This window comes from Rhinopithecus bieti, unplaced genomic scaffold, assembly GCF_001698545.2.
Source record: "Rhinopithecus bieti isolate Rb0 unplaced genomic scaffold, ASM169854v2 scaffold_56174, whole genome shotgun sequence".
Taxonomy (NCBI): Eukaryota; Metazoa; Chordata; class Mammalia; order Primates; family Cercopithecidae; genus Rhinopithecus; species Rhinopithecus bieti.
The window spans coordinates 4,243,501-4,256,815 of NW_016824749.1; the positions used below are offsets into that span (position 1 = coordinate 4,243,501).

The 13,315-nt window shown below is 38.2% G+C and overlaps 1 protein-coding gene across 50 annotated transcripts in view; it reads left to right on the plus strand.

Moving 5' to 3' along the window:
- The window catches only part of SORBS2 (sorbin and SH3 domain containing 2), a 235,415-nt gene that overhangs the window by 174,282 nt on the left and 47,818 nt on the right, over positions 1–13,315 (plus strand). For 33 of the 50 annotated variants that reach the window (XM_017862581.1, XM_017862598.1, XM_017862588.1 and 30 more), the window contains 4 exons: positions 3,346–3,504; positions 4,218–4,301; positions 7,267–7,323; positions 12,267–12,316. In XM_017862581.1, the coding sequence (XP_017718070.1) occupies positions 3,346–3,504; positions 4,218–4,301; positions 7,267–7,323; positions 12,267–12,316 (350 nt within the window). The remainder of the gene's footprint in view (positions 1–3,345; positions 3,505–4,217; positions 4,302–7,266; positions 7,324–12,266; positions 12,317–13,315) is intronic. The other 17 variants (XM_017862620.1, XM_017862592.1, XM_017862623.1 and 14 more) reach the window with 4 other exon arrangements.

The following is a 13,315-nucleotide window of genomic DNA, read 5'->3' on the forward strand; positions in this document are numbered from 1 at the left end:
GGCTTTTTTTCAAAAAAAAAAAAAAAAAAAAAAAGAAAGTAAAATATGAAAATGTGACCTTACCCTACAATAACTAAACCTGAACACGATAAAAGCAAAAGAAAATAATAATTGAAAACACTGTGCCGAGTTGAAATGCGATTTAAACCCTTAGTGAGCCTAAGCTTCTTTATCAATAAAGATTGTCAGTCAATACTTAAACTATCAAAATTTAAGGAGTTTCATCTGGTGACCGTTAAGAATTATCCCAACTGATAATGTATATAGCATTTATTGTGAAACCACAATAAATATAAAACATGGTAGTCGATGTCATTAAAGCTTAAAATGGAATGAGCATAATTTTCAAAACCGAAACAGCACCAGCACTTCTTTCTGTTAGAACAACGTACAGAAAGCATATGCCCTCCCTGAGAATACTTAGTGGAATTTCTATAACCACAAAAGCAATTGAATGTTTTTAATTGTAGAAAACACTAACATTTTTAAAGTTGTTCACCCTTGGTAGCTTTAAAGTAAGGATCACATGTGATTTATAGTTGTAGTTTTTCTTAAACACATCTTCTTGCACTGATGACACAAAGTTAGCTTTAAACGGAGGTCTGCTGGTGTTTTGTTTTGTTTTTTTTTTTTTATGAAAAGAAACCAAAAAAAAAAAAATCACACCAAGGTTGGAAAGATGCATATCAGTATCTTTGCTCTTCTGTCTTTTCTGAGCAATTAGAGTGAACCATAATCATACTTCCTAAGTGAGTTTCTGAGTGTTAATATTAGTGCTGTACTCAAAGGAATGTCCATGTTCCGCATGCAAAGTGTTAAATCACTGAGATTAGTGATTTGTGTGTATATCCATCTGTTGACTGACCATCTGTATGTGTGTCACTGACGGTTGTGAGGCTTCCGTGTTCCTTAGCAGTGCCTCCATAGGACATTTAATTATTGCATGACTTAAAAGGTTCAATAGGTTAACCACAGCAAAGACAAAATTCTAGTTCTGCCACTAACACTTCCTTTAACACAACTCTGCTCAAACATGTGCCTTTCATTGCATTCCACAGTTATTGATAATTACCAGCTATCATTGTTTGGGGTGTTTCCTCTGCTAATTTCTATTGGCATGCATTCTAGATAGTTGCCCATTGTAACTATAAATTGACATATTAAATCAACAAAAACATAATTAATGGAAAACTGCCATTCTAAGGTATGATGCAAGATGGTAGATATTCTGTTTCCTTTTCCATATTCTATCATAGAGATGCATTACTATAAATCAGGACTTGGTATATCCATTTGTTACATGTTTTCTTAAGGTAGGAGTCAAAGTTACACAGCTAACAAGTCTTATTCATTTAGTAAATTGGCTGCCCTCTGCTGTTCATAATGTTTCTTAAACAGATTCGTTTCCTCTAAGAGAAGTTTCTATCTCCCCTTAGCAAAACAAAATACTATTTTTGAAAGCAGAAGTTATAATAATCAATTAATAATGTCATTCAGTGTGTAACATTAGAAACTATGAAGTTTAAAAGAGTCAGAGGTTAGTTTTCCTGTGGAAGAAACAGTATGTCTCTATAAACAGAAGAGATATTACTGGAAATTCTCTCTACTGTCAGTTTCCCTAAAAACCAGCTCCAGTAAAACCATTTCATAAAATAATTATGCATCTATAATGATCTAAATAATAATTGGAGAAAAATAGTACTTTATTGACATTAAAATCTCAATACTATTGCAACTATTGAATCAAATGTAAATTGAATTAAAATTTTAAATTCAACAGAAAATAGCAAATTGGTTACTAGAATATTTTGTCTGTACCAATTTCATTATTACTTCTGAAGTGTAAACCAAATATAATACTGGCATAAATAAGGGAAAATATCTCAAGATTTCTAGGCATTTCCCATGTCTAATAGTAGGATATTCTCTCTGAATTTATTTATTACAAAGATAACATTATGACAAGCAAAATAATATTTAAAAGAAAGAAAAAACAAACAGTCTCAATATCAGAACACCATTGTAGTCTTTTGTGTATGTGTGACTTTCTTGACTGTGTTCATGCAGAGACAAGCTTTGCAATACCATTGTAACTACTGGACAAGTGCCTGGTTAGATTCTGTTTTTACTGCTTGGTATCTCACTGTGAGTATTTCCCAGGGACGCTACACAGTTTTTATAATTATGATCACTACATTTTTTGGATAACGTAGGCTTTTGCACTATTTTGTCATGATGCCTCAAACGTTTCTATCATTGTCTGTAATAACTATTATAATCTTTTATTATAAAATATTGAAACAAAGTCACATCACTAAAAACACTGTGAGTATAATTTATTATTAAGTGTAGACTGTGTATCATTAGCAAAACTTGTAAATGCAACGAGTCAATAAAACAGTAGAACAATGTCAAAATCATGGCTTTTGTTGGAATATGGAACATTTCAAGCTCCCAGCACTGCAAAGGTTACATAGCGTTTCTTTCATAACCAAGATGTTGCTACTTAATTTAAGTCCCTGAGTTCCTTTAAGAATTGTAAGCAAATGATACTGAATTGCTCTGATGCAGTGAGCACTGACTAGTCCTCCTGGAATATGTCTTGGGAGTCACAGCTCCTCTCCTAGCCAGAATCAGTGGCTTTTAGGGAACCATATAATTTTTCTTAGAATTTTTTTTTCTGATTTAAGATACTGTACACTCTTCAATTTTACCACATTTAATTAGTGTCATATAGTAATTATCAAAGAAGTAATAACTTGCATATAGTACTTTAAGCACTTAGACTTAATATAAAATCAGCAGCCTGAATCAATCTAGTCGGGCGTGTATTATTTGAAAATATTAAGGATATTGCTAGGTAAACACACTACATCTGTTTTCTATTACTAAAATAATTGTATGTATTTTCTCCAACTGTTTATATTAACACTCCTAGTTTTTTCATCTTAAAAACAACATTCAGAAACCTCTGAAGGGAAGCAAGTTAAGTATAAAATGGGCTTTTTCTCTAAATTAGAACATCAAGGAAACCAAGATGGGATTTTATCCCAAGTTCCCTCCCCTGCCCCGCCATCCACCCTATTGTGAAAAACCAGATCCCCTTTTCAGCTCAAAGTAGGCAGCTGGGAGGTGACTCTTGGGCGTCTTCCTCCACATTCCGAGAGACTCCTGGTGGGCAGGGCTTCGCCGTGGCCGGATCGCCCCGAGGTGCCTGGCTCCCTAGGGACACTTCGCGCTCCCCTCCCGGCCTAACGCAGGCACAGCGCCCTGCCAGGGTGTCCCCGCGGTTCCGCCCAGAGCCTCCATCTAATGAACCAGTTTCTGCACCCCTCTTTCTTGCAGCCCCCTCTCCCAACAACTCCGACACCTGTTCCAAGGGAACCTGGCCAGAAGCCTCTTTCTAGCTCCCGACTCGGAGAAGTCACTGGTAGCCCCTCCCCTCCGCCCCGGAGTGGCGCCCCCACACCAAGCTCGCGCGCCCCGGCTCTGTCTCCCACCCGGGTGAGCTCCTCCCTTCCTTACCTTTCTTAATGCCCGGCAGGTGTGCAGGTGCAGCCCTCGCTTGCTCAGAGCCTGGCGACCCCCACCACCCCGGGCCCCGCTCGCACCCACCCAGGCCCCAGAATCTTCTCATCCACGGGCCCGTGAGAGCCCCCCAATGCCCTGTCCCGCTCCCCCAGCTCGCCTCTCTTCCCACCCCTCCCGCACCCTTCCCCATCCCAGGCTTTCCACCTGCCTGCCCGCGAGTGAACTGTCTGCAGGCTGCAGGCTCCCATGCTGGGACTGCTAGCCACCAACGAGGGCAGGGACGACGAAGTGACTCGCCCAAAAGAGCTACTTGGTGACTGGGTTGAGCCTATTCCAAACATCAGGCGTGCCAGCCAGACCCAGGCTCGCTGCCCGAGAGAGTGGTCCATAGCTCATGCCTCAGGCATACGTGGATCAACTCAAGCAAGAGTTGTCCACACTTATGCCAATTAGAAAGGAGGGACAGAGGAAAGAACTAGGGGCCCACTGCCATGGAGCTCGCCTTCACATCCTCATGTTACTTGTTTTACTTTACTTCCTCCGTTCTCTCCTGCTGAGGTTCGTGGGGTGAGAGGTGATGCATGTTTGCGTGTGAATGCGCGCGTGATGTTTTCGTGCCACACCGCGTTTCCCTCACTTTGCTCAGTATTGCCTTTTCCTTCCCTTTTCCTTCACGTCTGCTCTAGACTGATCGCATAAACCCAGATGACATAGATTTAGAAAATGAGCCCTGGTATAAATTCTTTTCAGAACTGGAGTTTGGACGCCCGGTAAGTGAGGCTAGACTCTTAATATAAGAAAACTAGGTATATACTGTTCGATTTCTAAAATACTATTATCAGGAGACGTGAGTGTCATTCAGAGAACGAAGGCGGAATGCATAATGTATACACAAATTTGGTACAGCGGAGTCCAGGTTCGTTTCTGTACCAAATGGTTAAATGTGTTCAGACATTTCCTATATGGTAATCATATAGGAGTGTAGATCATTCATGAGGTCTTTATATCTAATTCATTGCAAGTTCACAATGTTGAGGTCGTTTCTGTGCTGAAATATTCAGGCAATTATTACAACTTTCTAGAAGATTTGTATTTGTTTACAGTCTATTTGGTCTAGTTCAAGCAGAAGAGCACCTTGACATTGAGAGGCCTGTTTGCTGAGCAAACATCAGGCACCTGTAGAGTGCGGAGTTCTGTCTTCATTATCTCCTCGAGGCCTCCTGATGTCCCTCCAATAAGAAGAAAATGGGGACTGGAGCGGTTAAGTAATGTGCCCCAAATTGTAAATGGCAGAGTAAGAAGTTAAACGCAGAGGCTGTTAAAGAAAAATGAAAATCTCTGGGCAGTTCTCAGTATAATATACTGCCAGAGTAATCCCACTATAAAATACAGTCACGTGTTGCTTAAGGATGTGGACGGGTTCTGAGAAATGTGTCATCAGATGAACTTGCCATTGTGCAAACATCGTAGAGTACTTACACAAACCCAGAAGCTGGAGCCTGCTACACTCCGAGGCTGTGTGGTGTGACCCATTGCTCCTGGGCTACAAACCTGTACAGCAGGTTACTGCACTCCATACTGTGGGCAACTGTAATGCAGTGGTAGGTATTTGTGTACCTAAGAAAATCTAAACATAGAAAAGGTAAAAATACAGTCGCATAATCCCATGGGAGCACCGCCATCTATGGGGTGTATCGTTGACGGAAACGTCGTTATGCAACACATGACTGTACCTAGTTTACCACTAGGGATATAAGGAAAGAAGAAACTCAGGAAGCTCTGTGGATCTTGATTTCCAGACTTGCTAGTGAAAGGCATCACAACTTCTCTAATCCCCAGACTCCCACCAGAGGAAGCCCCGAGCTTGGGCCTTATTGCTTAGCCTTTTTGGGATAAGGAGTCAACTGGAGGCCAGGCGCGGTGGCTCACGCCTGTAATCCCAGCACCTTGGGAGGCTGAGGCGGGCGCATCACAAATCAGGAGATCGAGACCATCCTGGCTAACATGGTGAAACCGCTGTCTCCACTAAAAATACAAAAATTAGTTGGGTGTGGTGGCGGGCTCCTGTAGTCCCAGCTACTTGGGAGACTGAGGCAGGAGAATCACTTGAACCTGGGAGGCAGAGGTTGCAGTGAGCTGAGATTGCGCCACTGCACTCCAGCCTGGGTGACAGAGTGAAACTCTGTCTCAAATAAAAAAAGAGTCGGCCAGGCGCGGTGGCTCACTCCTGTAATCCCAGCACTTTGGGAGGCCAAGGCGGGCGGATCAGGAGGTCAGGAGATCGAGACCATCCTGGCTAACACGGTGAAACCCCGTCTCTACTAAAAATAGAAAAAATTAGCCAGGCATGGTGGCGGGTGCCTGTAGTCACAACTACTCGGGAGGCTGAGGCAGGAGAATGGTGTGAACCCGGGAGGTGGAGCTTGCATGAGCCAAGATCTCACCACTGCACTCCAGCCTGGGCAACAGAGCAAGACTCCATCTCAAAAAAAAAAAAGAAAAAAGAGTCACCTCGAGGTTCAGTTAACAACTTCCCTGATTAGGAACTGTATCCACCAACAGCAGTGCATTTGATGTGTGTCGGTTACACATGTTTTCATGCATTTTAGACACTTAAATAACATACCAGTTACACTGATGGTTTTTTTAGAAAACAGGATATAACCATTTCTATACCATATGCTGATTTATATACTTGTATATTGACCATATATGGTTTACTGACTGGTGATGGTAGTCTCTTTTGTCCATTAAACTGCAAAGGAGACTTGGTTAGACTCAAGGGAGCTTATTGAACTGAATCAAAAGTGACTGTAAATGAATACAAACCAAAGAACTTTGCCTACGTTATTATCTCGTAGGAGGAATGTTTTCTCTCACTTTTTCTCATTTGTATCTTAGTGTGAATGTAAATGTATTTTATTTCAAGGAAAAACATTCTCTAGCTTTATTTTATATGTATTGTTGCTGTTGTTTAGAAAGTTTATATGGATGGCCAGGTGTGGTAGCTCACACCTGTAATCCCAGCACTTTGGGAGGCTGAGGCAGGAGGACCACTTGAGGTCAGGAGTTTGAGACCAGTCTGGCCAACATGGTGAAACCCCTTCTCTACTAACAATACAAAACTTAGCTGGGTGTGGTGGCACACGCCTGTAATCCCAGCTACTCAGGAGGCTGAGGTGGGAGAATCACTTGAACCCAGGTGGCAGAGGTTGCAGTGAGCTGAGACGGTGCCACTACACTTCAGCCTGGGTGACAGAGTGAAACCCTGTCTCAAAAAAAAAAAATAAAATAAAAAATTTAAAAAAGAAAGCGTATAGGGACTATTCTGTACTGAGCCTAAATTATCAGCATTTTCCATAATCATTTTCAGCCACACATGGAAACTCACCAGCATGCTATCCACTTGCTCCTTTAATGTTTCTTTAATATACCTTACATTCCTCTGTGGCCAGAGACTAGGAGTGCTAATTAAATTTGACAAAATGAGTTTGTAAATATACTAATTGAACACTAGCGAATTTTCCCAGTGCTTGAGAATATTTGCAAACGTTGCACACTTCCTCCCAGCTGCCCCTATTTTGCTCCATTCATGTCATTCTGTTTGTGTAGCTGGTGCTGTCAACACTCAATTTCTAACTGTTGTCACCTTTTCCACATGTTCATTCCTTGCTGCCATTGACTCTCCTCCATTCCATCCCTACACTTCTGCTTCTATGGTGCATCTACACCCAGCCTCCTAAAAAGCCTCTGGACTATGTTCAAGATCATTCTTCTGGTGTTTTCAATGAGGTAAAAACATGTTATTCTCTCTTTTTCAGATATCTCCTTTAGAGGCTGTGACTGTGATTCCGCACATCTGTGTTTTACAATTCTCTGTAATGTCTAAGCTATTTTTGAAAAAAAAAAAAAATCTATCTTTGCATCATTATGTTGCATCCAGTATCATTGCCTGGACATTAATTATACCAGAGTTGTTGGCTATATCTGGACTCTGGGTGAAGAATCATTCCAACCACAACTGCTAGTTATACTATCCTATGTAGTTCTGGTATTCAGCAGTGTGAAAATAAAAAATCCAAAGTATTAGTCTTAGTGCATATATTAACCACCTGTTTTTATTAGACAGAGTAAAATACTACTAGAAGGCTTCTTAGAACCATTCTATTATAATGCTTGGAGTGTGGATAATCAGATGCCTACGTCCCATATATTTCTAAAATTTATTGTTATTCTTTCATTTTCCTAAATACAACTTATAGATTGTATTATCAGTCAAGAACAGGGCTGGCAAATACCTGGAAATTGTGTATCATGACTTCCCAGTTTCATACCCATGACAGACATTATTACTCCTTCTCAACACTGTAATCCAGGAAGCCACTATAACAAATTATCACTGGCATATAAAATGAAATGCATTTGCAATCTCTACTTAAGAGATTATAATAATAAACTAGGTGAAAAATTTATGGCAGCCAATGTACATTTTTATTTGAATCAGAGTTTTATTTGAAAGAGAGCATGAAATAGGCAGAAATGATCCAGATTCAAAAGCTTGTTACCCTGCTGTCTGTGAAGAAAAGCAGAAAATTACTTTAGAAAGTAGATAAATGACTCATTAGAAGACACAAGCAGAAATGGCACTGTTTTGGTAGCCATCAGCTATGTAAAAGCCTCCTTGCAAGGAACTCTTAGAAGCAACTAGCATGGGAACAAAGTAAATAAACTGTGTTTTGCACAGTAGTTGCTCTGTGGTCTTAAGTGAATACTATAACACAATAAATATCTTATTTTCATTAGAAGTCTTAAATATGTGCAACTGGAAAACAAAACTAATAGAACATTTACGTTGTAGGAGGTACTACTGACACATAGTGGTGACCACTGGAATTGCAGGTATAGAGTCTCAAGGAAATATGCAAATTTCTAGAGTCTCAATTTGCAATTTCAAATTATTTACCCTGTGGTAAACATCAGAGTGTGTGTTAAAACTGAGAAGTGATCAAAATATTTATATATTAAATAAAAAGTAAAATAGAGTAATCAGAACATTCTGGTTTATTGAATTCAGCCATTTCTAAAGGCTTACATTTTATAGCCAGGCAGGCAGGCATGTAATCTGAAGAAAATCAAATAAAACAAGGGGTTATATTCTGTATGTTATGTTACCTTAATATCTGCAGAAAGAGTCTCATTTCAACATATGAGCAACCCAAGAATTTATTTTGAAATTCAATGTGGTCAGATATTTTTCTCAGATATTTCTAGGGTGTTTTTAAGGTAGTTGGTTCATAGACAACTGAAATGGAATTTAGAGTGCATCATGTCCAACTCACTCATTTTTCAGTTAAAAAAAAAAGTAGAGTGCAATAATTTTAAGAAGTAAGTCCAAAATCACATTGTACGATAGTGGCGGAAAAACATATATATATCTCTTAACCTTCATTTCAGTGCTATTTCCTGTATATCACACTTTTCAGCACTTCCAAGATATATATTTAGAGGATAAATCTTTTAAAAGAAATTACTCACTTAATATTATTTCTTGTTAACTATGGAATTTCTTTGAAAAGAGTTCTGATAATTAATATTACACAATAATTCTTGGGCATAGAAATAGTAGAAACTTAATTCTCTGCATTCTATCATGTGATGGTAGTGGCAAAAAAAAAACACATAAAAAGCGCTTTGCCAGTAGTTGACCTATTTGCCAGTTATCTCTGGGATTGAGAGGGAGTGCTGTATGATTCTAATAGCATATGTTAACTATGTTATTAATTTCACATTATAGTTTTTCAGAATGTAAGAAAATATATTCTCTTAAGGTTCTGGATTTTTAATAACATTTTGTTATTAAACATTTCTGGTTAAAAAATGTAATTGATTAGACATTACCTTAGCTACCATTTATCAACTGCCTGGTATATTACCATGAATAACATAGTTTTTAATCCACAACTGGAAAACTGGCATTAATGAAGAACAGTTATGGATATTTAAGCAAAATTTAATCTAACAGTTACTTAACAGAAAGAGTGATTCAGTATCTGTACTTCACTAAATTGACCTTCTAAGTGTGTTAAAATAATGGTAATATGTAAATACTTGGTAGATCATAATTGGTAAAATTTGTAACCTCTTTTCTGGAGATAATTTTCATTTTGGGATGAGTACCCTTCTTACAATTATTGTACAAGTTTTTCTCTCAGTCATCAATCTAGATTTTTTACTGCTGTCTTATAATTTAATACTGAACTTTCTCTGAGTGTACATGAAGCCACAAAGCTGGTTTTAGTTTATTTTGAATGTAGAAACCAGTACAAGGAGAAATAGTAGTTTCTTAGCCTAACCCTGAAACACAATGAGTTCTTACACTACGTTTTAGTTCACATTACAATGTTGTTTAGGCTCATTGTAAGCTGACAATTCAAGCTTTCTGATCACGGTCGGGGTGTTCTCAGAGTGTTCTGAACTTGACACTTTTTGCTCATCAGCTGTGTGTAAGCGTGTCCCTTGAAAACCATGCTCTGCACAGACACCAATGCTCTCAGGCTAGTTGGTGTTGTTCTTCTGCAAACAAGTAGAATTAATATTTCCTAATGGTAATGCAACTATCTGATTTTATTTTTTTACTTGTTTGCTTTCTTTCATATTTAGTATCTATTTTTCTACCTTCCCAGTGTCTGATTCAGCGCTCAGCAAATTAAAATAACCACGTAAACATATCAGACTAGCAAACCAAACTTTTCTCCTAATTTTATATTTGTTGAGAACCTAGGAATCTAAATATTTTCTAGGAACTAAAAATATTAGAATCCACTTTTTCTGTCTGAAAGGAGGATGGGAATATTCTCATGCAGAGATGCTTTTGTTTCTAGGCAAGATTCCATTTTCATTTAGTAAGATAGAATTAAAATATTAGTTAATAGAAGCATAAGTTATGCAAAAGGGACCTTGTAAGACTGATATTCATACAGAATTGCAAAATTATATACTACTGTTTTAATTGATTAATTGGTGCTGATTTACCAATTAATAGAAAACTGAGTTATAGAAATAGTTTATAAAGTGAGATTTGATTTCCACTAAGTAGATTTTTAATACTCTGATAAAATGTTTCTAGATGATAGCAACTTAAGACAACATTTGTCAAATCTTGCCTTTCCGGCTGACATTTTTAAGTTTTCATACAGACAAATGTTTTTAAACTAGAATTCCAGTTCTTCAGCAAACCAAATTTTATCAGTGATGAATTGATCATCAATCATGACCAAAGCCAAAACTATCTATACTTGATATACATCTCCCTATACTTTCTTTATACTTTTGTTTTGTTTTGTTTTTTGTTTTGGTTTTGGTTTTTTGGGGTTTTTTTATTTCTTTTCTTTTTTTTTTTTTTTATAATACTTTAAGTTCTAGGGTACATGTGCATAACGTGCAGGTTTATTACATATGTATACTTGTGCCATGTTGGTGTGCTGCACCCATCAACTCGTCAGCACCCATCAACTCGTCATTTACATCAGGTATAACTCCCAATGCCATCCCTCCCCCCTCCCTGTTTTTGTTTTTTTTTGAGACACGGTTTCACTCTCATTGCCCAGGCTGGAGTGCAGTGGCGCGATCTCGACTCACTGCAACCTCCGCCTCCCGGATTCAAGCAATTCTCTTGCCTCCGCCTCCTGAGTAGCTGGGATTACAGGAATGTGTCACCACAGCTGGCTCATTTTTTGTATTTAGTAGAGACAGGGTTTCACCATGTTGGTCAGGCTGGTCTTGAACTCCTGACCACAGATGATCCACTGGCGTTGGCCTCCCAAAGTGCTGGGATTACAGGCATGAGCCACCACGCCCAGCCATCTCCCTATACTTTCTGGACATCATACCACAGTGTCACCTCAAACGCTTGATAGCTCAGTGTCCTCTCTTGCCTTTTAGAAATTTTAGCAATTATCCCAGTAGATGCCATGGAAAATAAAAAATTCATATTATCAGTTTTGCTTACTATCTATTTCAGTGTCTTATTCAGAACGAAGGAAAAATTTTAAAGTGCACTTTTAAAAGTTATATTTTGATTCTTTAGCTCATTTATGTTAAACTAACCCTGAACTCGCCGAATTGTAAAGTGTAATTATTTACCTGACTGAATTACCAGGTACTTTAGTTTCTTCAAGTCAAACTCCGTGGGTTTTATTTAAATGTCGTGTCTATGTTGACAGATGAATGGTGTCTTACGTTCTGTTTATGTGTTACGTTTTGAAGACAATACTTCATAACAACAATAACAAAGACTTTAAAATGTGATGTTTTATAAGGATTGAATGATGGCTGCAAATTTTTTTAAACATCAAACCATTCCTTTCTATAGGAAATTTCTATGTACAGTCAACAGGTAAGATTCTAAAGTTGAGATTGTAGAATAACTTTAGCTCTTATTTCAGTGTTCCTGAGAAAATATTATTAATTTCCTCCATGCATGCTTGGGTTGCGGATAATTTGAGCTACACAGAGAACTGCAATGCATTATATCAGAAAAGAAAGCAGATACGTCCAAAGTAGAAATCAGGTTGCAGGATGTCTCTCTGGGAAGACATTTTTACAGTCATAATGAATGGTACTTTCAACTTCAATTTTTATAATATTCTTTTTAGGATACCTAATTTAATGTTGAAAAGTGAACAAAATTCTGCCACGGTAAAATTTTTTATGGGACTGTTATTCTATCTTAACAGGCCTCCTTGTATCAGTCGTCTATAGACAGAAGCCTGGAAAGACCCATGAGGTAAGAATCTCATTATGTTGTAGCAGAATATTCTATACCAGTGGTTTCTTTTTCAACAATAAAGCTATTCAGTGAAGTAGTAATGAGTATTATATATCACTCATTTTTATTTGAAGTACCATGCCTCATGAAGTCATTTTATTTTGTTTCAGAATCATTTTATATGATCATTTCAAGAATTTCCAAAAAATTAGTGAACTAATTATAAATTCCTTCACAGACTGAGATATCCTTCTCTTCCCTTACTCCCCTATACCCAGTTTTCTTTTCTTTAGATGGGAATTATAAGTAACTAATTTTCAATGTTGTTAAGTGGCCCTTATAATAATATGTTTGAAAAAAATTATAGATTAAAAATTGTTATACACATATTTGTTGATTATACTGTGACCATACAAATCAGAAATGCTTTTATTAATACTACCAATAAATGGGGCATAAGAACAAAACATATTCAATCCTAAGACAGCACTATCGTTATATACTAGTGTCCCCACTTTATCTCTGAGGAAAGTGACACCTAGACTCAGTAACTTAGCAAGTTTACACAGTTGGCAAGGAGAGAGAAAAAAAAGAAATTGAGGCAAGATGACTTGTCACTGCTAGGCCTAACTTCCCCCAGAGTTCACCTGAGGTAAGTTCTGTTAGCTTTAAATGACACACTTCCTTTAAAATATTACAAAATTCATGGCCAGGCACGATGACTCATGCCTGTAATCCCAGCACCTGGGAGGCCAAGGGGGGCATATCATGAGGTCAAGAAATCGAGACCATCCTGGCCAACATGGTGAAACCCTATCACTACTAAAACTACAAAATTAGCTGGACAAGGTGGCGGGTGCCTATAGTCCCAGCTACTCGGGAGGCTGAGGCAGAAGAATCGCTTGAGCTGGGGAGGCAGAGGTTTCAGTGAGTTGAGATCTCACCACTGCACTCTACTCCAGCGTCAGGACACAGCAAGACTCAGTCTCAAAAAAAAAAAAAAAAAAAAAAAAAAAA